Source organism: Typopeltis vanoorti, chromosome 9 (assembly GCF_054136105.1).
Source record: "Typopeltis vanoorti isolate ZY-2024b chromosome 9, IOZ_Tvanoo_1.0, whole genome shotgun sequence".
NCBI lineage: Eukaryota > Metazoa > Arthropoda > Arachnida > Uropygi > Thelyphonidae > Typopeltis > Typopeltis vanoorti.
In genome coordinates, this window is record NC_143557.1 from 54,558,491 (window position 1) to 54,583,723 (window position 25,233).

The window sequence follows — 25,233 nt, forward strand, 5'->3', positions numbered from 1 at the left end:
TTGGCCTCCAAACTCCCCAGACCTTAACCCCATGGATTATTTTGTATGGGGCGCAGTTGAAAAAGACACCAATCGCACTTCCAGTAATACAAAAGCCCAGTTAATGGATAAAATTAAAACAGTTTTTGCGGCCCTTCCCAGGGAGACTGTAGCATCAGCTTGTTCGAGGTTCCGAAGCAGAATTGAAGCTGTGATCGATGCTAATGGTGGTTATTTTGAGTAAATCTTGTTGATAGTATTGTAATTAACTCTGCCTGTAATGTTTTTTTGTCAATTCATTAAATTTAATAGATACAAAGAAGATTTTCTTTTTCCTTACGAAACTGTCAAATTTATCCCGAAAACCCTGTATATACATACTTCAAACAAATATTACATATCTAACTACAAATTTAATTGCATCCAAGGCCTTTTAAAAATAAACTTACACTTGTTTACCAAGAAGACGGGCGGATGCATAACAGTGGAAGCAAGACAAAGCTAAGTTTTTCATTACTGCATTTAGTTTTATTTCATTTTATTTAGTGTACTTAATGATTTGCTTTGCTTGAAATTGTTTAATTACTTAGCATTTATTTATTTTTGGTTTTGAATAATTAATGATTATGCTAGTAGTCCCTCGGCAGTAACGAATGATGGCAGATTCAGCTGCAGTCGCAAATGGCGTGTCGCCAAGTCCTCCACCATTTGGACACTCTATTATAAGGAATATAATAAGGGAGTTTGTGGCATGCAGTATTTGCAGCATGTATGCGTCTCGGGAATTGGATGTCTGGCTTGTGAGAAAGGATGGGGTGCGTGTGTGTTTAAAGTGCAGGCAGTGGGAGGAAATAAATCCAGCAGATATCTCAATAACCGACCTTGTTACTCCAGGAACGGGAAATGAATACAGGAAGACGAGTAGTGGGATAGGAGAGAATAAAGAAAAAAATGTGAATGATAAAATAATAGTTGATAGTGTAGAAGGTGTGAGTGACTGTGAAAGTTTAGATGGTTTTGTTTGGGAGAGTGAATTTTGATTTAGAGTGACTGACCTGCAGAGGGAGATAGAGGAGCTGAAAGAGGAGGTGGAATGTCTTGGGAGAAGTATGATAAGTATGAAAGATGAGATTAGAAGAATGGAAGAGGTAAATGCAACGCAAATCGGAGAAGGGGAGAGAGAGAGAGAGAGAGAGTTTTGTGAATGATACGAGAGGAGAGAAATTTGTGAATGATAAAAGAGGAGAGAATAGAAACAGGAGAGAGAGGTAAGGAATGGAAGTGCTAGAAGAGGAGAGAATGGAAACATTAGGAGAGACAGAATGAGAGAGAGAGGTAGGGAATGCTAGAAGAGGAGAGAATAAAAACAGTAGGAGAGACAGAATGAGAGAGAGGCAGGGGAGTGCTAGAGGAGGAAAGAATGGAAACAGTAGGAGAGATGGAATGAGAGAGGGGTATGGCAATGCTAGAAGATTAGAGAATGGAATGAGAGAGAGGTATGGGAGTGCTAGAAAAGGAGAAAATGAAAACAGTAGGAGAGAGGGAATGAGAGAGAGAGAGAGAGAGGTATGGGAATGAAAGCAGAGGAGAAAATGAAAACAATAGGAGAGAGGGAATGGAAAGAGGTATAATGTATGATCCGTGGTGTTCAAGATAGGATGTGTGAGGAGTGTTTGCCAGGAGGAACGATAGAAAGGGTGGTTTTGGCAGTTAAGAGAGGTAAGAGGGTGGATGAGATGATTGTGATGGTGGGAACAAATGACTTGAGTGGTGGTGTAAATAGAGCAGCGAGAGATATGAGATTCTTGCTTGAGGTGGTACGAAAGAAGACAGACAGGAAAGATAGTGTGGGTGTTGCCTAGGTATGATAATGATGAACTGAGCAGAAGAGCGGTAATATTGAATGACATAATAGCTAAAATGTGTGATAAGAGAGGACTGGAATATGTGGATGCTTGGAGTGCATTTGAGGACAGAGAGGAATTGTATGCAAGAGACCACTTACATTTGAATCAGGAAGGTCGTAGGCATCTGGAGAGATTACTGTTCTGAACGAGTCAGTGTGTCCCAGGGAGGATGGTAGTCTCCCAAGTACCCATTCCCACAAGGGGTGGTCTCTTGTGGGAATGGGTACTTGGGAGAATGGGGAAGACATCAGGTAACACTGAGCTCAGTGGAGTCTAGAAGGGATAATGCTGGTATAGAAACAACGGCATTTATATGCTATATACTAATGCCAGGAGTATCCGGAATATGGGAGAGAAATTGGTAGCGCAGATAGCATCAGCCTGGACAAATATTATTGGGATCACTGAGACATGGTTGACAGAAGAGGATATAATAACAGGAATAGAAGTCACTGGGTACAGCATTTTTTGGCAGGATAGGAAGGGAAAGCGTGGCGGTGGAGTACTGCTTATGATAAGTGATGACTTATGTCCTCTAAGAGTGGAGACTTTGGAAGGCAGTGACACTAATGATTTTGAGAGCATATGGTGTGAGGTAGAGGTGGGCAAGACAGGATATTTAGTGAGGTGTTGCTACAGACCCAGGAGTAGAGAGGGTGGGAACCAGGAAATGTTTAGACAGTTGAGTTTGGCAAGTGCAAGAAGAATGATTGTTATGGGAGATTTTAACTACAGTAGTATAAACTGGGGAGAGGAAGATGCATGTAGCAATAAGGGAATGGAATTTCTAGAATTCTTGAGGGACAAATGTCTTAGGCAACATGTAATAGAGGGAACAAGAGGTTCAAGAGTTTCGGATTTGGTTATAGCATCAGAAGAGTTGGTAATAACCGAGATGAAATCTCTCCCACCAGTTGGAGAGCATGGCCATATGGTTTTGACCTTGGAAAATGAATAGACATGCAGGAGTCTCAAAGAGACGGGAATGTATGTGGAATTATAAGGCAGGTGATTATAATAGTCTAAGACGTCAACTTGGCGAAGTTTCATGGAGGGAGGAATTGTTAGGTCGGGATACCATTAGTGCATGGGAAATTATGAAAGAATATTTGTTAGCAGCAATGGTAAGTTGTATACCACGAGTGAACAAGAGGACACAATTTGGAGTAAAGTGGATGATAAACAATATTAAACAGGAATTCCATGCAAAAAAAGAGCCTTTGGAGGAAATATAAGCAGACAGGAGAAGAGAAGATGCATGAGGACTATAAGACACAGGCCAGAAGAGTGATTAGTATGGTAAGGAAGACGAAACTGGAATATGAGAGGAGATTAGCCCTAATATCCAAAGAAAATCCTAAGGAATTTTTTAGATATGTGGCCAGTGGGAGGAGAAACGACTGTGGAAGAATGATATTATGGGATAAAAATGGGAATTAGAGTGACTGATGCAGAGGACATAGTAGAATTGTTCAGTGACCATTTTATTGGAGTATTTCATCCTGGAGGAGTCAGTTTTAATGCTAGCAGGATAGGGCAGGTTCAAGGTTTAGAGGTACAGGAGGAGAGCACGTTTCAAATACTGAGTACTCCGGATGTCAGTAAAGCTGTGGGACTGGATGGTATTTCACCACGAGTTTTGAGAGAATGTGCTAGGGAACTGACAGTGCTTTTGACCTTGCTTTTCAATGAAAGTCTGGCTACTGGAAAGGTGCCCATGCAATGAAGGAAGGTAAAATAGTGCCATTGCATATGGGCAGTAGCAGACTGGAGGTGTCTAATTATAGACCAGTTTGTGTGTCATGAATGGTTAGTAAGATCTTGGAGAAAGTAGTGAAGGACCGTATACAGCATTGGGCAGATGAGGATAATGTGATCTGTGAGAGTCAACATGGATTTGTGAAGGGGCGCGCTTGTTTTAGCAATATGCTAGCCTTTTATGATAAAGTTACAAGAGCATTAGATGAGGGAAAGGCATATACTGTCATTTTCTTAGACTTAGCGAAGGCATTTGGCAGGGTGCCACATGATAAGCTGATATTTAAGTTGCAGCGCATGGATCTGGATGTCAGATTGGTCAACTGGATTCAGGATTGGCTGCCGATAGGAATCAGAGAGTTGTATATGATGGGGCAGTTTCAAGGAAGCAGAGGGTTACCAGTGGGGTCTCACAGGGCTCAGCACTGGGACCTATATTATTTAACCTTTATATCAATGACATTGTCAGTGGATTGCAAGGGGATATTCAGTTGTTTGCAGATGATGTGAAGCTGGGAAGAATTATTAGTAATAGTGCAGATGCAGCAGCCTTGCAAGAGGATGTGAATAGGCTAGATAGATGGGCAAATGAATGGGGATTTGGTTTAATGCAGCAAAATGTAAGGTCTTGAGGTTTGGGAAATATTGATAGGAAGCTGCATACTCTATGGGAGGAGTTGTACTGGAGGAAGTAGGGAAGACAAGAGATGAGATCTGGAGTTGGTGATTGATAGAAACCTGAAATTTAGGGGACATATCGCAAAGGATTCCCTTTTCAGAATCTTTTAAAAATCTTCCAATTAGCTTTTCCTCAAATATTCCTTTTAAAACGATCTATAACAATATTTTCCTTTTATCTACCAATGCTTATTCCACTTTAAAACTTCATAGTTTCACGATTCCTTTTTCAAAATATACTGTTGATTTTCCTCCGAATGTCACATAAAAAAACTCAAATTTCTCCGAATCTAAATGTCTGCCAGCTTGTGTTCTAATTTCCTTCTGAATGCTATCTTGTTTTTCTCTTCATTATTACGATACCAAATGCTTTCTGAAAGCTGTCAATCACACATCAAACTTCTCAGCGAGCATGCGCACTCCTTGAAAGTGGTAAACAAGAAACTGAATACAATGGCTGACACATTGATTACAATAGCGACAAGAGAATGTCTTCATAAAACACAACTTAATATTTTAAATTACAATAAATTTGTTTAAAGTAACACGACTATTCAAATCTGGTAAGTACATAAATTTTTAACTGCTTTACATATCATTTTTGACAAAACAATTTCAATAACGAGCACATCGCAAATGCCGACAATGCATGTTATGAAACAAACTTAAACTAATAAACATACTAACATAAACAATTCGTAAAAGTATTCAGAATTTTAAATTATGATTATTTTTACATCCGCGCGGTTATCCTAGTGGCTTTGCGCTTCGCAACCATATGCCTGGGGAAGGAGTGTCCTGGGTTCGATTCCCATCGCCGACGTGAGGAGCTTAAAGATCTTCCTCAGCCATAGCCAAGTTAGCTGGTCTTGGGCATGGACAGCAGGGTTTTCCCCCAGTTTATCTGGGGGGGTTTTCATCCCGCAGGCAGGCAAACCGGCCCCATGAACACACATGGATCTACAGCCATAAATACTTAACCCCCCATGAGGGGGCTCAACTCACCCCAATAGGGATGGCGGAGAAAAGGGAGGAAACTCCATATGAATAAATAAATAAATCATGTCCAGATATGTATCCAAAAGGGATGTGCAGGGTACAATGATAGAATTACTTAATTATGTTTACATTACTGTGAGCTTCCTGTCAACATTTTCTTTTAAATAATTTATTTTTCAGGTGTTCAATATTAGCTCTTATATCGTTGTTTAATTTGTATATAAATGATATAGGAAATGGCTTAAAGGGAGATATTCAGTTGTTTGCTGATGATGCAAAGTTGGGTAGCCCAATAAAAAATCAAGCTGATGTTGAAAGTTTGCAGGATGATTTAAATAAGCTGGTAAAATGGGCAAAAGATAATGGATGTCAGTTCAATGTGAAAAAGTATAAAGTCATGCATTTTGGGATTAAAAGATTACCAGCTGTGTACTATATTGATGGAAAGGTATTCCAAGAGATTGATGAGGCTAGGGACTTAGGGGTGTTGGTAGATAGAGAGATGAAGTTCAGAGGACACATTGCTAAGGTGTCCAAGATTGCACATAGGATTACTTGGTTGTTGAGGAACACAATGACATCCAGAGATAAAGAGGTTATTATTCCCCTTTATAAAGCGTTGATACTTCCACATTTGGATTACTGTGCTCAGGTCTGGTCACCTGGATTCCTTGGAGATGAGGAGGCTGTGGAGAGGGTTCAGAGAAGAGTGACCAAGTTGGTGAGTGATGTAAAAAAATGCTCTCTACATTGATAGATTGAGAGCTTGTGGATTGCAGAGGTTAGTTGATAGGCAGAGAAGAGGGGATATGATAGAAACATTTAAATTTCTGAAAGGTTTTTATAGGATTGATGCAGCGGAAATGTTTCAGCTGTGTGATAGTGATGGAAGAACAAGAGGTCATCCCTGGAAATTAAAGAAGAGTGTGGGTAACAATGGTGTGAGAACAAGGTTTTTTGCCTGGAGGGTGGTGAATGAGTGGAATTCATTGCCTGACTTAGTTGTGAGTTCTTCATCTGTAAATGAATTCAAGAAGAGATATGACAGATATTATTTTGCAAGTTTGGGTCTCCTGCAATGAGTCTACTGACTCCATGGAGATACCTGTAATAATAATTTTGGTCTTCAAAGGTCCTACTAATTGCATATATATCCACATACAATGGTCTATCTAGCAAGAATGTCACAGGAAGAATAAGTGCTTGTTTGAAAGAAAGGTGAAAAATTGTTAAAAAATCATTGAAAAAGAAAATGAGTGATTTAAAAACCATAATGGATGGTAAAAAGAACGACAGCAAGGTGAATGTGGTGGAAGGCAACGAAATTGAGAGAATGAAAGAAATTAGAACTAGCATGATGAAAGATTTGAAAGTGAGAAAAATGGAAAGAATGAATGAAAGCGAAAGCTGGATGCATGGACTGAAAGTACAGAAACTCAAAAGGATGAATGAGAGTGAAAGTGTGAAGAGGGAGTCGAGAGTTCAAAAATTAAAAAGATTGAATGATAGAGAGAATGTGACACAACATTCGAAAGTTGAATTGGGTTGGATGAGGCAAGAGATGAAATGGATGTGGAGTGAAATTAGGAAAATTCAGTTGAAAACGATTAAAACAAATCAAGTAGGTACAAAAGAGTTAATGAAAGATGAGTAAGTGGTGTTGTATGGCAATTTCATTATCAAAGGTGTGCTGGATGAGAGGATGCACAAGGTATGTGTTCCAGGTGGTAAAAGAGTAGAGTGATTGAGGCATTGGATATGAGGAGGGAGCAAGCAAATCAGTTTTAATAGGAATGAATGACTTGAGAGAGGACAAAGAGCATGTCAGAATAGATATCAGGAGGCTGCTTAGACGGATAAAAGAGAATAGTGCGACAGGAAGGGTAGTAAGCATACTGCCTAGGTATGACTGTAGTGAAATGAGGTGGAGAACAAGGATTATGAATGATATGTTGGCTGAAATGTGTGAGGAGAGGGGAGTACAATTTGTTAATGTGTGGAATGAGTTTGAAGGATGAAGTGAACTGTATGGGAGTCATGAACTGCATTTGAGTAGTTATAATGTGAGTCACTTGGAGAGACTGCTGCTGGAAGGTAGAGAAGTAATAATGAGTACAGAGAATGCATCAGATCAAGTTGGAAGTGATGTGTAAGAGCAGGGGAGTATGACAGGAGAGATTGAAAGGGTGGTTATGATGAGGAAGTGAGTGGCATGAGTATGGAAAATGAGAGAATGGGTGTGCAAGATGAACAAGGAAATGGGGAGGCTCAGGGTGGACAGGGGTATACAGCATGAGAAAGGTGGATGCTCTGAGATGATGTGAGAGCATGTATAGACAGGAAGGAATGGGATGACCTGAGATCAAAAGGAAATAGTTGCAATTGAAGAGGGTTCTAAAATAAATAAGCAGAAAGGGAAATGTCCCCAGTTCAGCATGGAGAGATCATATCAAATGAATGGTATCAGTGGAACTGGCTGTAGATTCAGGAATGAGCTGTTGTGTTTGTATACAAATGCAACAAGTGTAAGAAAAAAGGCAGATGAAATAGTTGCACTAATTGAGTCTGTTCACCCAAAAATTGTTGGAATAAGTGAGACATGGTTAGATGAGGACGACATCCTGACAGGAATAGAGATAAAAGGGGATGATGTGTTTCGTGAGGATAGAAGGGGGTAAAAAGGGAGGGGGAGTGCTATTGATGATAGAGAAAGAGTTATGTCCATACAAAGTAGAGATGCAAGAGGGAAATAGTGCCAGCGGTTTTGAGGGAGTATGGTGTGACATAGAGTTGAATAGAATGAAATACTTGGTTGGCTGTTGTAACAGACCAGGAAATGTAGATGGTAGTACTATGATGTGTATAATAAAAATTAGACAAGCAAATAAGAAAAGAGTGATTATTATGGGCAATTTTAATTGTGACAATATAGACTGGAATGATGAGATAGCAACTGGAAATAAAGAAAATGAGCTTCTCGAGTTTTTTGAGGGATAACTACTTCAGTCAGTATGTAACAGAAGGGACACGAGGATTGAGGGGCTTAGATTTGGTCATCTCATCAGAGGATGTAATTATAAATGAGGTGTCAAATCACCCACCAATTCGTGAGAGTGACCATGAGGTGATTGCCATCAGTGTGAGGCCATCTGTAAGAAAGGGGTATATGTGGAACTACAAGGGGGGGGGATTATGAAGAGCTCAGAGGATACAGCTTGGAAGTGTAGCATGGAATAAGAAGTTAGCTGGAAAAGAGATCAATGCAGCTTGGAAGATTTTCAAAAACTATCTAGTAGATGCAATGTCTAAATGTATTCCAAGCGTGAGAAGGTTAAATAAGGTAGGTGCGAAATGGATGAATAAAGAGATTAAGCATGTGATGATACAGAGAAAAAGGGCATTATGGAGGCAGCAAAAGAGAAGTGGAAATAACTAATTCCATGAGTCCTCATATTTGTAGATTTAGGGACTCAAAAACACACGTGTTAAACAAATTATTTTATTAATTACAAATAAAATAAAACTTGACGTTTCGACCTCTATATCGAGGTCATCATCGGAAGAATACAACTGTATACAGAACTGTATAAGCTACATGCTCATGCTTTCTATACCAGTAAACTAAATCTACGTAGTTAATAAATCTATTTTCTAGCCTGACCTCTAGTGATAGAAAAGAAAAACAAAAATAAAAAAAATAATAAAAATAAAAAAAAATAAAAAAATAAAAAATAAATAAAAAAATTATATATATATATATATATATATTATAAATAGATAAATGCAACTACAATAAACTGTTAGAGTCCTCATGTATTAATATTCTGGATAGTTACAAAATGATTTCTTTCAGTTGCAATTGAATGTTCTAAACACTTCACCAGGTCACCAGGTTGTCTTCTTGTAGTGGGAGTTTTTCTAATGCTAGTTTAGGATGTTATACAGGTTGTAGATGGGTCCTCCACATTCTTGAAATGGTGAGACCATCATTTTTGTTGAGATTTGGGTTGTGTTTGAGCATTTCACAACTCTTTAAATTTTCTCTAAAACCAGGTTTTGGTGCGGTGTAGGGACTTGGTATTTTTCCAGTCAATTCTATGGTATGTTTGGAGTGCATGGTCAGAAAGGCCTGTTTTACTGAAGTGGAGGTATTTAATGTGTCGTTTGTGTTCGTCTTGTCTGATTGGGATAGTTCGCCCTGTTTCCCCTATGTATGGTATGTTACATGTGCAGTGTATTTTGTATACCCCTGGGTGTGCTAGGTGTGGAAGAGGATCTTTAGAGGAACTGAGTAGGTGTCTTAGCTTATTTGGGGGTTTAAAGGTGGTTTTAATGTTGTATTTGCAAAGTGTTCTGTCTATTTTTTCAGAAATGCCTCTAACATAAGGAATGGCAATAGCATTCTTGAAATCTTAATCTTGTGAATAGTTTTTTATTGTATCCATTTTTGATAAATGTTTGGTTGATGATTTTGTATTCTTGTTTAGAGCCTGTTCATTCAAACAAATAGTTAAGGCTCTGTGTTTAAGGGTGCTTATGACACCTAATTTTTGTGTTGGGTGGTGGTAAGAATTTTTGTGTATGTATTGGCCTGTGTGTGTAGGTTTGCGGTAAACTGAGAATGAGAGACAGCCAGAGGGAAGACGTGTGACAAGTGTGTCTAGGAAAGGAAGAGAATCGTTTTTTTCCATTTCAATGGTGAATTGGATACGTTTGTGTTGTTTGTTTAGGTGGCTAAGGAATGTATTTAGAGATTCGCGGCCGTGGGGCCAAATGGCGAAAATATCGTCGACGTATCTGAGCCAAATTTTGGGCTTTAGACATGCTGTCTCTAGAGCACGTTGCTCAAAGTCTTCCATATAAAAGTTAGCTATTGGGGGAGAAAGTGGTGAGCCCATGGCTGTACCTTCTTTTTGAAGGTAAAAATTGTTTTGCCATACGAAATATCCGGAGCAGAGTACGTGGGCAAAAAGGACCGTGATGTCATGTGAAAATATGTTCTGTAGGAGTAAGATCGTGTCATTGATTGGGACATTGGTGAAAAGGGAAGTTATGTCAAAGCTGACTAATACATCTTGGTCAGTGAGTGTAATGTTTTTGATTTCACTGATGAAATGTTGTGTATTTTTTATGTAGGAAGGGGACTGACCTACCAATTCCTTGAGTGTGGCAGCTAATTTTTTTGCTAAGTGATAATTTGGGCTGTCAATTCCTTCAACGATCGGGTAAAGTGGTGTGCCTGATTTGTGTATTTTTGGCAGGCCATAAATTCTGGGCGCACGGGCATACTGAGGTATTAATTTTTTTGTCATTTCTTCGGGCCATGTGTAAACGGATTTGATTAATTCAGTTGTTTTCTTTTTGTTACGTTTTATGGGGTTGTAGTTAACCTTTTGGTCGGTGTTATGGTCTGATATTAACTGGTTCATTTTTTCAATGTATGTCGTATGGTCTAACAGGACGGTGGAATTGCCTTTATCGGCTTTCGTTATTATAATATCCTGGTTATTTTTTAAGGGTTTAAGGGCTAGATTTTCGGTTTTGTTTATGTTGGTGTTTAGTTTTTTGTTAGAATTTAGTATACACGATGTTTCCATTCGTATTTTATCAGCCAGAATGGTGGGGAGGGATCGTAAACCTCTCTCGATATGATACACGATATCAAGCTTGTTTACTGACCTCGGAGCATTGGCATAGTTCAAACCTTTCTTTAGCAGCGAGAGTTCACCTTCGGTGAGAATGTGGTTTGATAGGTTGATAACTGTTAGACGGTACGACATACATTGAAAAAATGAACCAGTTAATATCAGGCCATAACACCTACCGAAAGGTTAACTACAACCCCACAAAATGTAACAAAAAGAAAACAACTGAATTAATCAAATCCGTCCACACATGGCACGAAGAAATGACAAAAAAATTAATACCTCAGTATGCCCGTGCACCCAGAATTTATGGCCTGCCAAAAATACACAAATCAGGCACACCACTTCGCTCGATCGTTGAAGGAATTGACAGCCCAAATTATCACTTAGCAAAAAAATTAACTGCCACACTCAAGGAATTGGTAGGTCAGTCCCCTTCCTACATAAAAAATACACAACATTTCATCAGTGAAATCAAAAACATTACACTCACCGACCAAGATGTATTAGTCAGCTTTGACATAACTTCCCTTTTCACCAACGTCCCAATCAATGACACGATCTTACTCCTACAGAACATATTTCCACATGACATCACGGCCCTTTTTGCCCACATACTCCGCTCCAGATATTTCGTATGGCAAAACAATTTTTACCTTCAAAAAGATGGTACAGCCATGGGCTCACCACTTTCTCCCCCAATAGCTAACTTTTATATGGAAGACTTTGAGCAACATGCTCTAGAGACAGCATGTCTAAAGCCCAAAATTTGGCTCAGATACGTCGACGATATCTGGAGGTACAGGAGGAGAGTGTGTTTCAGATACTGAGTACTCTGGATGTCAGTAAAGCTGTGGGACTGGATGGTATTTCGCCACGAGTTTTGAGAGAATGTGCTAGCAAATTGACAATACCTTTAACGTGGCTTTACAATGAAAGTCTGGCTTTGGCAAAGGTGCCCAGGGAATGGAAGGAAGGTAAGATAGTGCCAATGCATAAGGGTGGTAACAGACTGGAAGTGTCTAATTATAGGCCAGTCTGTGTGTCATCAGTAGTTGTTAAGATCTTGGAGAAAGTAGTGAGGGACCGTGTACAGCATTGGGCAGATGAGGGTAATGTTATCTGTGAGAATCAACATGGATTTGTGAAAGGACGCTCTTGTTTTAGCAATATGTTAGCCTTTTATAATAAAGTTACAAGAGCATTGGATGAGGGAAAGGCATATACTGCAATTTTCTTAGACTTGGCGAAGGCATTTGACAGGGTGCCACATGATAAGCTGATATTTAAGTTGCAGCACATGGGTCTGGATGTCAGATTGGTCAACTGGATTCAGGATTGGCTGTCTGATAGGTATCAGAGAGTTGTGTATGGTGGAGCAGTTTCCAGGAGGCAGAGGGTTACAATTGGGGTCCCACAGGGCTCAGTACTAGGACCTATATTGTTTAACCTTTATATCAATGACATAGCCAGTGGATTGCAGGGGGATATTCAGTTGTTTGCGGATGATGCGAAGCTGGGAAGGATTATTAGTAATAGCGCAGATGTGGTAGCCCTGCAAGAGGATTTAAATAAGCTAGACAGATGGGCAAATGAATGGGGGTTTCAGTTTAATGCAGCAAAATGTAAGGTCTTGAGGTCTGGGAAACATCGATGGGATGCTGCATACTCTATGGGAGGAGTTATACTGGAGGAAGTAGGGGAGACAAGAGATCTGGGGTTGATGATTGATAGAAACCTGAAGTTTAGGGGACATATTGCAAAGGTGGTGAAGGTAACACAGAGGATTGCTGCTATTATGAGAAGGACACTGACCTGCAGAGATAAGAGGGTTATCATTCCGTTGTATAAGTCTCTGATCAGACCACACTTGGACTATTGTTCTCAGATTTGGTCCCCAGGATTTGAAGGGGATAAATTAACTGTGGAAAGGATACAAAGACGGATGACAAAGATGGTTTCAGGACTGTACAATGATAGTTATGAGGATCAGCTGAGAGAATGTGGACTGCAGAGTTTGGCGGATAGAAGAAGGAGAGGTGATATGATTGAGACTTTTAAACTGTTGAGAGGTGGTTACAGGGTTGACACTGGGGAGTTCTTTCGCTTGGTTGATCAGCGGGAAGGAGTGATGACAAGAGGCCATCCCTGGAAGTTACGAAAGGAAACTGTGAGCAAGAGGGTAAGGAGTGGTTTCTTTGTGTGGAGGGTGGTTGAGCCGTGGAATGCATTGCCTGATGGAGTGGTGGGAGCGAGAACGGTCAGTGACTTTAAAGAGTGGTATGATAAACTTTGTGTTTCTCAGGGGGGGGGGACCTCCCCTCGATGAGTCTTGACAGACTTTATGTCTTAGGAAGGACCTCCCTCGTTGAGTCTTTTGACTCCTTGGAGGCCTGAATAATAATAATAATATTTTCGCCATTTGGCCCCACAGCCGCGAAGCTCTAAATACATTCCTTAGCCACCTAATCAAACAACACAAACGTATCCAATTCACCATTGAAATGGAAAAAAACGATTCTCTTCCTTTCCTAGACACACTTGTCACACGTCTTCCCTCTGGCTGTCTCTCATTCTCAGTTTACCGCAAACCTACACACACAGGCCAATACATACACAAAAATTCTTACCACCACCCAACACAAAAATTAGGTGCATAAGCACCCTTAAACACAGAGCCTTAACTATTTGTTCGAATGAACAGGCTCTAAACCAAGAATACAAAATCATCAACCAAACATTTATCAAAAATGGATACAATAAAAAAAACTATTCACAAGATCCTCCATAAAGATACCAGTAAGAACAAAAAAGATTTCAAGAATGCTACTGCCATTCCTTATGTTAGAGGCATTTCTGAAAAAATAGACAGAACACTTCGCAAATACAACATTAAAACCACCTTTAAACCCCCAAATAAGCTAAGACACCTACTCAGTTCCTCTAAAGATCCTCTTCCACACCTAGCACACCCAGGGGTATACAAAATACACTGCACATGTAACATACCATACATAGGGGAAACAGGGCGAACTATCCCAATCAGACAAGACGAACACAAACGACACATTAAATACCTCCACTTCGGTAAAACAGGCCTTTCTGACCATGCACTCCAAACATACCATAGAATTGACTGGAAAAATACCAAGTCCCTACACCGCACCAAAACCTGGTTTTAGAGAAAATTTAAAGAGTTGTGAAATGCTCAAACACAACCCAAATCTCAACAAAAATGATGGCCTCACCATTTCAAGAATGTTTAGGACCCATCTACAACCTGTATAACATCCTAAACTAGCATTAGAAAAATTCCCACTACAAGAAGACAACCTGGTGACCTGGTGAAGTGTTTAGAACATTCAATAGCAACTGAAAGAAATCATATGTATGGGGAGTTGAGCAAACTAGATGTAAATAAGGCTGTGGTACTTGATAATATATCACCAAGTATTCTGAAGGAATGTGCCAGGGAGTTGACGCCAGCATTGACATATTTTTTTAATATGAGTCTTGCACTGGGTCAAGTTCTTAAGGAGTGAAAGGAAGGCAAGATTGTGCTATTTCATAAAGGAGGTGATAGAACTCAAGCAACAAACTATAAGCCTATCTGTTTGTCAGCTGTTGTATTTAAGTTGTTGAAGAAGCTTGTGAGAACTAGGATCCAGAATTTGGTTGACAACAATGTTATTATCATTGATAGATTACATGGATTTGCTAAAGGGAGGTCATGTTTTAGTAATCTACTTACTTATTACAATAAGGTGACTGCTTCCATGGACAGAGGAGAAGGATACACAGTGATATACTTAGATTTTGCAAAAGCTTTTGATAGATTAGCGCATGATAAATTGATTGTCAAGCTAGAGCAGACAGGGTTGGATATTAGATTGGTGCATTGGATTGGAAAACGGCTATCTGACAGGTATCAGCAAGTTGCGTATGGGGGAGCAATATCCAGGAAAAGGAAAGTTACTAGTAGTATGACTCAGGGGCATGTTTTAGGGCCGTTGCTGTTTAACTTGTATATTAATGATATTGGTGAAGATTTGGATGGAGATATTCAGTTGTTTGCAGATGATGTAAAGTTGGAACGAACCATGAAGAGTAGAGATGATGTTGTGGCCTTACAAGAAGACTTGAATAAATTGAGTGATTGGCACGGGAATGGGGATGTGAGTTCAATGTTGCAAAATGTAATGTTTTAAAATTTGGAAAACAAAAATGGGATGCAGAATTTATGCTTGGTGAGGATATATTGTCAGAGGTGGAGTAAATAAGAGATCTGGGGGTGATAGTGGATAAGGATCTGAAATTTAGGTGACACGTAGTCAAAATTGTGAAGACAACACAAAGGCTTCTGGGAATTAAGCGGAGGACACTGACTTGTAGAAGTAGGGAGATTCTTGTTCCATTGTATAAGATTTTGATTAGACCACACATGGACTATTGTTTCCAGATTTGGTCACCTGGTTTTCAGAAGATGAAGAGATGTTGGAGAGGATCTAGAATCGACTGACTAAGATAGTCTCTAACCTCTGGAATGTCGAGTATGAGGAAAGATTGAGAAGATGTAATTTTCAGAGTCTGGTGGACAGGAGGAAAAGTGGAGATATGATAGAGACCTGCAAGTTGGTAAGGAGTTGTTATAGGATTAATACTGGAGAAGTTCTACATAAAATAGTGGGAGATAGGGGGAGAACCAGAGGTCATCCCTGGAAACTGTATAAAGAGGGTGTGAGTAGGGGAGTGAGAAGCAGGTTTTTTTTTTATGCAGAGTTGTGAATGATTGCAATGCCTTACCCGAGAGTGTGGTATCTGCAGAGAATTTGAGTGTGTTTATAGCATGGTATGATGAGCTGTGTGTATGATAAAAAGACCTCTTAGATGAATCTTTGACTCCATGGGGTCTTGGGTAATAATAATAATAATAATAATAATAAAGAGAATGGCTACACAATGACACTGCTGAATTTTGCAAAGCCATTTGAGAGGATACCACATGCAAAACTGCAACAAATAGACATGGATATGAAAATGGTGATATGGATAAAATAGTGGCTGATAGCCACAAGATATGAAACTGGTGATATGGATAAAATGATGGCTGATAGCTACAGTACATAAAGTAGTATATGAGGAGCAGAATCCAGAATTAATTAGGTTAATAGTGGTGTACTACAGGATTCTGTGCTTGGAACACTGCTGTTTAATTTGTACATGATACAGGAAATGAGATATTCAGTTGTTTGCTGATGATACAAAATTGGGAATATAATAGTTAATCGAGATTATGTGGAGATTTTCCAGGATAACTTAAAGAGGCTGACAATATATGCAGAACATAATGGATGTCAATTTAATGTGGAAAAGTGTAAAGTTCTGTATTTTATGAAACAAAGATTATGAGTTGGTTACCACATCGAAGGAAGTGTACTCTAGGAAAGTGATGAAGCTAGGAATTTAAGTGAGTTAAATATTGCTAAAGTGGACAAGCCAGCTCACAGGACTGCTTTGGTTATTGAAGAACATACTAACAAGCAAAGATAAGGGAGTTATCATTCCTCTTTATAAAGCCTTGATATGACCACATTTGGATTACTGTGCTCAGGTATGATCACCTGGGTTTCTTGGGGCTGAGGAAGTGGTGGAAAGGATCCAGATGCAAGTGAAAGATAGGAATCTGTGGAATGCTTCCTATGAGGACTGAGGGTTATAAAAGTTGGTTGATAGACAAAAAAAAAAGGGGGGGGATATTATAGAAACATTTAAGTTATTTAAAGGATTTTGTAGGATTGATGCAGGGGAAATGTTTCAACACTTGGCTAGAGGGGACAGAACAAGAGGTCATCCCTGGAAGTTGGAAAAGGATATGGCTAGCAAGGGTGTGAAGACCAGAATTTTCACTTGGAGAGTGCTGAATGAATGAATGGAATGGGGTACTTGAGTTAGGTTTGAGTGCTTTGTCTGTTAATGTTTCAAGGAGAGATATAATATTGTGCTGACAGTCTAAGTCTATCACAATGAGTCTTAGGACTTCATGGAGGTGCCTGTGCAATAATAATAATAAAAATTTTAAATCATTATGTCACAGGCTCTTCAGGAGCAGTGCAACACAGTAGACTGGGTTGCATGTAATGAGATAAAAATACAGCTAAAGCTTAATGAGTGAAGTGGTTTTTGATTCTTTACTTCTCAAAGAAAAGAAAAGAATTAAAGAGTTTGATTTCTCTGATATCCTGTCATAGTACTGCACTTAAAAACTCCTCTTTTTGATCTGTGGCTAAAAATCTTTATCTCATTCCAAGAGACTTGCATGCTTGTTATCTCCATATTATTCCTATAATGTCACCATTCCAAAATTTTTGATTTAATTTATTCAAAAATTAATTATTTAGTCTCATATTCCTAATAGCAAAGGCACCTTCCTTGAGGATTTTAAGTTCAGAATTCGAAACTAGTCTTGATGTATTCCTCTTTAATATCAGATCTCAGAATTCTGAATGTTGTTTATCCTTAGGCAATTTGGACAACAATCTAATGCTGATTTCTTTTCCTCCCTGATATGCAAAAGTTGCAGATGAATTTACTTGATTTATTTATATATTTACATATTTTGACTGACACACACACATATTTAATTGATGCTGTGATACCATAGGTCTATTAGCTCTCCCCTACTCTCTCTTCTTTCTGCATATCAGAAACCTTCCAGTTGAGTGCAAAAAACTCTTATTTTCATTCTTCTTTGTTCATTCTGTCTACTTCTGTTTTTAAGCACAACTTTTCATTTTATGCATTTCTAAAATTTACCATCTTCCTTGGTTTATATATCTAACATTAACAAATTCATCAGGTTTTCCACCCCTGTCAGAAGAAAACCTGTTAATTTTTTTTTTTTTTTTTCAAAATAGTTTCTTGTAGGGTGGAGGGATCCATACCCAATGTGAGAACAGCATTCGGTTGCTGGAGAGATTTAATTTTTATAGGGATAGTTCTGAAGTGAAACAATTTATTATTTCCTAAAGTTGCATTACTTGTGATGTGTTTAGTCTAAGCAAGATTAGAAGATAGACTTATCACGAGAACAGAAATCTTGTCTTGTCTACAGGTTGGGGTAATACTAATAAACTCAATTCTGACTTCTCTCTCTCTCTCTCTCTCTCTTACACACACACACACACACACACACACACACACACACACACACACACACACACACACACACACACACACACACACAACACACACACACAGAATATTTTTTACATTTGCTATTACCCCAACCTGTAGACAAGACAAGATTTCTGTTCATGGGATAAGTCGATCTTCTAATCTTGCTTAGAATAAACACATCACAAGTATTGCAACTTTAGAATCTAATAAATTGTTTCACTTCAGAACTATCCCTATAAAAATTAAATCTCTCTCCAGCAACTGAATGCTGTTCTCACATTGGGTATGGATCGCTCCACACTACAAGAAACTAAAAAAAATTAACTCATTCACAAAAAAAGCAATTAGACTGATTAATGATCCATCATCTACTGATTTCCTCTATTCTCACATAGATAATCAGTTGCTGCAGTATACATTTTATAGTTATTTGGTTGGCGTCAGGAAGGGCATCCGGCCATAAAAAACATGCCAAACCCAGGGATGAAATGTCGAATAACAGAGAAAGGACAATGGCTAGGGCGTCCCCCGTAAGCATCGCGTAGTTCTGTCGTCCGAGGACTGTGAGAAGTGGGCTTGGGCTACCGAACCAAGGACGGGTTCGGCTAAAGAAGCGAGTCCAACAGAAAGAGAGAGTGTGTAAAGTAAGAATCGGGTCGCTAAATATGGGTACAATGAATGAGAAGAGTAGGAAGATAGTAGATATGATGAGAAGAAGGAAGCTGAAGATCTTGTGCATGCAGGAGACAAGGTGGAAGGGCAATAAAGCAAAGGAGCTGGTGGAAGGATATAAACTGTTTTACAGCAGGGTGAATGAGAATGGAATAAACGGAGTTGGAATCATCATCGACAAGGAGCTGAAGGGTGGAGTCTGCGAGGTGTGCTGGAAGAACGATCGAATTATGAGTGTTAAACTTGAGATTGGAGGAAGCGTGGCTGTGACAGTGTGTGGATACGCTCCACAAGTAGGTTGTGATGATGAGGAAGAGAAAGAGGCATTCTGGAGAGAACTAGACCAGGTAGAAATGGGAATCCCTGATGGTGAGAGAGTGATTGTCAGAGCAGACCTGAATCGGCATGTAGGAAGGCAACGAAGTGGTGAAGAAAGGGTGCACGAGGGTTGGAGTACTGGTGAAAGAAATGAAGAAGGTAAAAGAATCATAGAGCATGCTGTGGCCTTTGACCTGGCTATAGCTAACACGTGGTTTAAGAAGAGAGTTGGACACCTGATAACTTATAAGAGCAGGAATAGGATGAGTCAGTTTGACTATATTATGTGCAGAAGGAAACATCTGAAGGAGGTGAAAAACTGTAAAGTGATTAACAGAGAAAATGTAGTGGCACAGCACAGGTTGGTTGTGGTAGACTGTGATATAAAAGGGGAAAAGAAGAATAGACGGAAGTGGTGGAAAGATAGGAAAATAAAGTGGTGGAAATTGGAAGAGGAAGGTCTAAGGAATGAGTTTAAAGAAAAGGTATTGGAAGGAATGAAGTTACCAAAGGATGTGGAAGAACTGTGAGACGTAAATAGTCGGAATATTAGAAAAATTGGAGAAGAGGTGCTCGGTATAACATCAGGAAAGGGGAAGCCCAAGGATAAGGAGGCATGGTGGTGGAATGAGGAGGTGCAGTTGGAGATCAGGGAAAAGAAAGAGACAAAGAAAAAATGGGACATGACTGGAACCAGAGCCGACAAGGAAGCATACAGATTAGAGAAGAAAAGTGCCAAGAGAGCTGTGGCAAGGGCGAAGGCAGTTGAAGAGGTTTATGAAGTACTGGAGAGAAACGGTGGTGAAGCTAAGTAGTTGAGAATAGCGAAAGCTAGAGATAAGACCTCGAAAGACATAACATCAGTTAAGCAGATAAAGGAAGCCACAGGAGTAGTACTACAAGAGGAGAACAAAATCAGAGGAAGATGGGAAGAATATTTTCGTAATCTACTAAATGAGGAGAATCGAAGAGAGAGGTGTGCAGATGGAAAGGCAAACGAAGGATCGGTGCAGGACATAAGCAGAGAGGAAGTGTATTGAGCACTGAGAAAAACAAAGAATGGAAAGGCTGTGGGTGCGGACCAGATACCTGGAGAAGTGTGAAGAAGCTTGGGCAGCGAGGGCGTAGACATGTTATGGGATCTGATGAGGAAAATAGCCCATCAGGAAAAGATACCAGAGGAATGGAGGAAAAGCATTCTTGTACCAATCTACAAGGGAAAAGGAGATGTTCAAGATTGTGGAACTATAGAGGGATCAAGCTGATGTCACATACATTGAACATATGGGAAAGAGTAATTGAAGGAAGGATATGGCAGGAAACAAAAATTGGTGAGGAGCAGTTTGGATTTATGCCAGGAAGAGGGACAATGGATGCAATATTTGCACTAAGGCGATTGATGGAGAAATATAGGGAGATGCACGCGAAGCTACATATGGTGTTTATAGACCTGTAAAAGGCATACAACAGAGTGGCCAGACAGGAGGTATGGAGGTGTATGAGGAAGAAGAGGGGGAGGGGTTGGAAAAGTATGTAAGGTTGGTGAAGGAGATGTATGAGGGAGCGAAAACTCAGGTCAGGTCTAGTGTCGGCATGACAGAGGAGTTCCCCATTGTCGTAGGGCTCCATCAGGGATCAACTCTGAGCCCCTACCTCTTTGATCTGGTCATGGATGTACTAGTGGAGGACGTCAAGAAGGAGGCGCCAGGGAGCATGATGTTCGCCGATGATATTGTTCTCTGCGAATCATCCCGAGAGAAGCTTGAAAAGATCCTGGAAGAATGGAGAAAGGTATTGGAGGAGAGAGGCATGAAAATTAACCGGATAAAGACCGAATATATGTCAATGGGGAGTGACAAGGATATGGTCATACAACACCAGGGTGAAAGGTTAATTTTAGGGAAGAAATTCAAGTACCCCAGGCCAGTCGTCGAGAGGAATGGAGACCTGGATGAGGAAATACAGCACCAAATAACATGCGGCTGGATGAACTGGAGGAAGATGAGCAGGGGCCTGTGCAACAAGAGAGTGAGTTGTAAGATGAAAGAAAAGCTGTGTAAGATGGTGGTGAGGCTGGCGATGCTTAATGGCACGGAGACGTGGCCTATAACAAAAGCACAGGAGAGGAAGATGTAGGAGATGCAGATGTTGAGATGGATGAGTGGTGTGACAAAGAAGGGCAGGATAAGGAATGACTACATCAGAGGGATGATCAAGGTGGGACCGATCGGTAAGAAGGTACAAGAAAGTAGGCTAAGGTGGTTCGGTCATGTAGAGAGGAGCGAGGAGTATGTTGGTAAACGAATGGAGCATATGGAGGTGAAGTGAAGGAGAAAAAGAGGCAGCCCCAAACTCAGATGGAGGGATAAGGTGGCAGAGCATCTTAGGGAGAAAGGATGGAATCGGGAAGATGCCCTGGACTGGAAAATCTGGAAGAAGAAGATTAAAGATGGTCTAACATGGGATAAGGCATAGCGAAAGAAGAAGGCATTTTATAGTTATTTCTGAGAGTAGTGGTTATTGGAATTGGCACAAATAATTTCCCTGATCTCCTCTAAATCTATTAAAACATTTCCAATAGTTAGTTGATTCTTTACATTTAATTTTCAAAATTTAACTTATAGGAAACTCTTATTTTCATTCTTCTTTGTTCAATGTGTCTACTTCTACTTTTAGGCACAACTTCTCATTTTATGCATTTCTAAAATTTACCATCTTCCTTGGTTTATATATCTAACATTAACAAATTCATCAAATTTTGCACCTCTGTCAGAAGAAAACCTGTTAAATCTAATGTACTACAGGTTTAACAGCCTCTTGTTTGGATTTCCATTAAGATAGTCACTAACAGTCTTTTTTTTTTTTTTTAATTCAAGGAAATCCTACCATGTATAAGAGAGGATTATTAATATTCAAAGGCAATAAAACAAAGTTTGAATAGCAGTGTAAAAATTAAGACTACTCTATTATTCTTTGAATATATATACATACATGCATGAAAAACTAAGACTGGCTTAAAATTTATATACAGTATATCATAAATACAGTGATTTCTTTCTTACATGGTGGTAGTTTTTCCAGCTCCATTCTGACCTAAGAGAGTAGTAATTTGACCTTCATAAAGATCCATAGTGAGTCCAGATACTGCAATTCTCTCCTTAGATGTACCTTGATTATACACAACATACAAATTCTGCATCGAAATTCCAACCTTTACTGTAGCCTTATTTACAGAATCATGCCGTTCTATCTCTTTAATGTCATTAACTGTAAATATTGAAAACATTTTTTGTTTTTTAAATAATTTGTTTTATTTAATATTCTATACATGTGATGTGATATTTAACAACTATTTAGGATGTTTTAAGTAATTGTTAGTTTTGGTATTTAACAATTACTTAAAACATCCTGAAACTAAAAATATTATTAAGCACAAACAATGCTAAGTCATTTGCACAACATTTGTTGAAATCTTTATCATCAGACTGCACATTTTCATGATCACAATTTTATTACAAAAATTTAGTATTTCAAATGCTTTAATTCAACAAAGTTTTATGGATTAAACAATATTATTTTAAAATGACTGTTATTTACTCAGGATCTTCTGCTATTTTTTTATAAGTAATTCACAACAGGAATTGAATAGCCAATTTAAAAATTCCTTTTTATTTTTAAATGAACAACAAAAATTTCTAATGCATAAATGCACAACTGCAGAGAATTTGAATGTATTTAAGGCACAGTATGATGAGCTGTGTGTATGACATCCCATGATGAGTCCTTGACTCCATGGAAGCCTGAGGATAATAATAATAAATGTGAACATTTTAAGTGCATTTGGATGAAAACAGCACCTTGGATCTATTGCGTGTCTACATGAAACAACTTGAGAACTGATGAGCTGATTTTGATGAAACTTAATATTTAAAACTATGAGGGAAAATCATGTTCAGTTTTAAGTTTTGATAAAATCCGATGATAATAACTACCTGTCTACTAGTCTGCAGGTGTGGTTAGCCAAACAGATAGCACTTCTACTCTCCAACTAATAAGTTATGGGTTCAGATCCCACTGCAGACAAGAATGCTTTGTCTTTTAAGTGGAAGATGAATTTTATCAACTCATGTAAGACTTCCTTCCACCTTGCTTAATGGACACCTGAAGTGACTTGAAAAGGTTCCATGTTTGGTCTTAACACTGGTTTCTGAATTATCTAAGTCCTAGCTTGACCATGGCACTAAACCACACTGCTTGAATATAATCTTGCACTAATCTCCTTGCATTTTGTTATTAAGTGGCAGTTATTCCACACATCTTCAATTTCATGTTAGGCTTAATGGCCTACCACAGGCCAAGTAACTTGGCTTCTTACAAAACCTGATTACTGCTTATGATAGGATAATCAATCCTATTTGCACTGTCTGTTATTTGTATAAATTGCATGTGTTCTTCTGGCCAGTTTACATTGGAAGTGTGAAAAGCCCAGGTTTCCAGGTGAGCAAACCATGCTACCCCCATATGAGACTGGCTAACTCACCTTCATTTCAAAAGCCCTGATAAAGATTCTTTGTATCCTAAATGTGATTTATATCCAGGTCTTTTCAACCCAAAGGGCTCCATTGAAATGAAGCTATAGAAGTTTTTAAGTAGAAGTCATCAATATGCCTGCAATGATAAACTGTATGTAAATTTCTGAACTAATTGTAATGAAAAAAGCAGACCATAAAAGTAAATGCCATTTATGAAATCATTTTATAAAATAAAAAGTTAAAATTACCTTTGCATCCTTATAGTAAATGATGAATACTGATGGATAACTGATGGAGTTTGTAGACATTTTGAAGAAGAAGAATGACGAAACTAGCCATCTTCAACTAGCCTTAACTCATAAGACACTTTTATAAAAATGAGGCAAGACTATTTGCCCAAGAATAACCTAGTATGCAGAAAGTTTTTTTTTCCTTTGGTTACAAAGTAAATTATACTTGAAAATAAATTATATTCTTGTTTAATCCTTTATCCATATGTAAACAAGCAACATTTGCACATGAAGTATCTTCAAAAGAAGAGTAATAGTGAAGTATCTTTTATATAGAACCTGATGACTTTGCATCAGTTGCCTTAGTAACTCATAATGCAAGGCACACTAACTTTTACACATGCATAGAGCTATTCATTCCGGGAGAGTCATTACATAGACTAGTTTCCGTCTTTGTTATTATTATACCCTCCATGGAGTCGGCACTCTTATCATAGAAGGTTTATTCAACTGACAGCATATTTATCATACTGAATTTTAAAATCTGCAACACTCCCTGAATTAACAACATATTCTAATAATGCATTCCATTTACTCACAATTCTCCATGTAAAATATCTAATCCTCACGCCACTCTTCACCACACTCGTACATAACTTCTGGCGATGGCTTCTAATTCTTCCCCTCTCACCATCTACATTCTTTTTTTTATAATGTCCTCTGCATTTAGCTGATAAAATCCCCTCACTTCTCCCATCTACAAAACACTGTAATCCACATTTCTTCAACCTCTCTCATTCCAGATTCGTGATATTGTCTTAGTCACTTGTCTCCGGACCCTTCCAAGGTGTCCACATCACAATGAAAACCAGGTAACCAAATGTAGTCTGACCAGTGCTTTAGACAGTGACACCAAAAGTAATCTAACAAATACTTTGCAAAGGCCACATAATATCACTGTATATGAATATCCATTATATATTTGAATCAGAGGTAGTTGTAGACATTTTTTGTTTATAATTTAAATTAAGCATGTGAATGGAGATGTGCATTTCATTATGAGACACTAAGACTTATCTAATGACTTAGATCACTTATCTAAGTGATCTAAGTCATTAGCCTCTATATACAAGCAGCCTATTTGTGAAGCTGTTTCAAGCACAAACTTTTGTTTTTTTATACTTGAGTAAGGAGTTAAACAAGAATATAATATCTTGGCAAGTTTAATTTAAATTATAAGCAAGTGAAAAAATTTTCTACAACTATCTATGACCCAGAGTACTTTAATAATAAGGTGATACACCTTTTCACTATTTTATATGGGAAATATATAACTTAT

At 38.7% G+C, this 25,233-nt stretch overlaps 1 protein-coding gene across 1 annotated transcript in view; it reads right to left on the minus strand.

The window, feature by feature from the left end:
- Positions 1 to 25,233, minus strand: part of LOC150103053 (phospholipid-transporting ATPase ABCA1-like) — an 859,669-nt gene that overhangs the window by 522,148 nt on the left and 312,288 nt on the right. Inside the window, exon 16 of the mRNA XM_090398068.1 lies at positions 22,195 to 22,399. Coding sequence (XP_090254194.1) covers positions 22,195 to 22,399 — 205 coding nt within the window. The remainder of the gene's footprint in view (positions 1 to 22,194; positions 22,400 to 25,233) is intronic.